The 1,312-nt window shown below is 60.4% G+C and overlaps 1 protein-coding gene across 1 annotated transcript in view; it reads left to right on the top strand.

The window, feature by feature from the left end:
- Positions 1–694: 694 nt before the first annotated feature.
- The window catches only part of ETH_00037335 (WD-repeat protein, putative), a gene marked incomplete at both ends in the record, with an annotated part of 5,800 nt that continues 5,182 nt past the window's right edge, over positions 695–1,312 (top strand). Inside the window, one exon of the mRNA XM_013374738.1 lies at positions 695–1,312. Within this exon, the coding sequence (XP_013230192.1) occupies positions 695–1,312 (618 nt within the window).

Below are 1,312 nucleotides of genomic sequence, written 5' to 3'. Positions count from 1 at the left end.
CAGGGTTTGGTTTTTGGTGGTGGTTGCTTCTCTCTCTGAAACCCCAAAACCCTAAACCCTAAACCCTTGTTGAGTCTAAACGCTAAACCCTAATTACGCGGATTAGGGTTTTAGCGGCCTCGGGGAACGGCGATCTGGAGCTCGCGAGGGTTTAGGGTTTGGGGTTTAGGGTTTAGTGTTTAGGGCTTGGGGCCCAGAGTCTAGATCTTCGGGCTTAGGGCTCATTTCTTAGGGTTTAGGGTTTAGGGTTTAGGGATTTTCGTTCAGCCATGAACAGAGCAAGGGACACGTGTAGTGGTTTAGGGTTTAGGGTTTAACGTTTAGCGTGCCCAGTTTCAAACAACTTGGAATTAGGAAGGCATAAGGGTTTAGGGTTTAGGGTTTAGGGTTAGGGTTTAGGGTTTACGGTTGGGGTTTAGTTCCCTTGGTGGGGCCCCTGAGGCCCCTGTGGGGCCCCTGAGGGGCCCCAGAGGGCCCCGTAGCAGCTGCCAGTTTTCATTGCCAAGTTTAGTCCTACATAAATGCGCATATAGGGTTTAGGGTTTGTTATTTGCAGTATGAAATTTAGGGTTTAGGGTTTAGTGTTTAGGGTTTAGGGTTTTTGTGCCTCTGGACCCCGGGGGGCCCCCAACGCGTTTCGGTCTTCTTGGGGGCCCCTGCCTCTTCTGCTATTCTTGAGGGGCCCCCATAGCTGATGGCAAGTTTGGGGGCCCCCTCTGAGACTGTGAGGGGGCTTCCCTGGGGGGCCCCCCCGGGGGCCCCCAGGGGGCCCCCCGCCCCTTCGGGGGCCCCCGGGGGCCCCCCGCAAGAGAGGGTTTGGCTGCAGAGGGGCAGCAGCAGCGGCAGCTGCAAAGCCCTTTGTGTCTCTGAGTGTGGGGCCCTTCTGTTTGCTGCAGTGGCAAATACCATTAGGGTTTACAGCCTCCGCCAGGGGCCCCTGGGGGCCCCCCAAGAGTCCCTTCCGGGGGCCCCCAGGGGCCCCCAAGACCCCCCGACGGACCCCTCTGGGGGCCCCTGCAGCCCCAAAGACGGGGCCCTCCCTAGAGCCCCCTGTGGGGCCTCCAGCGGGGCCCCCACCTATGGGGCCCCCTGTGGGGCCCCTTCTGGGGCCCCCCCACAGGGGGCCTCCTTTGGGGCCCCCAGTGGGGCCCCCAATGAGGCCTCCTGTGGGGCTCCCCGTGGGGCCCCCAGTGGGGGGGCCCCCCTTGCTGCAGTTTACTTTGGGCCCAGCGAACATGTCTATGGCCTTAAAGAGTCAGGGGGTTTGCTGCTGGCCTTTGGAATTAGCCGCCTAGCTGTGTACAAGGTCAAG

The sequence above is a fragment of the Eimeria tenella genome, genomic scaffold, assembly GCF_000499545.2.
Source record: "Eimeria tenella Houghton genomic scaffold, Eth_scaff2249, whole genome shotgun sequence".
Classification (NCBI taxonomy): Eukaryota; Apicomplexa; class Conoidasida; order Eucoccidiorida; family Eimeriidae; genus Eimeria; species Eimeria tenella.
This window is presented reverse-complemented; position numbering and strand designations above follow the sequence as displayed.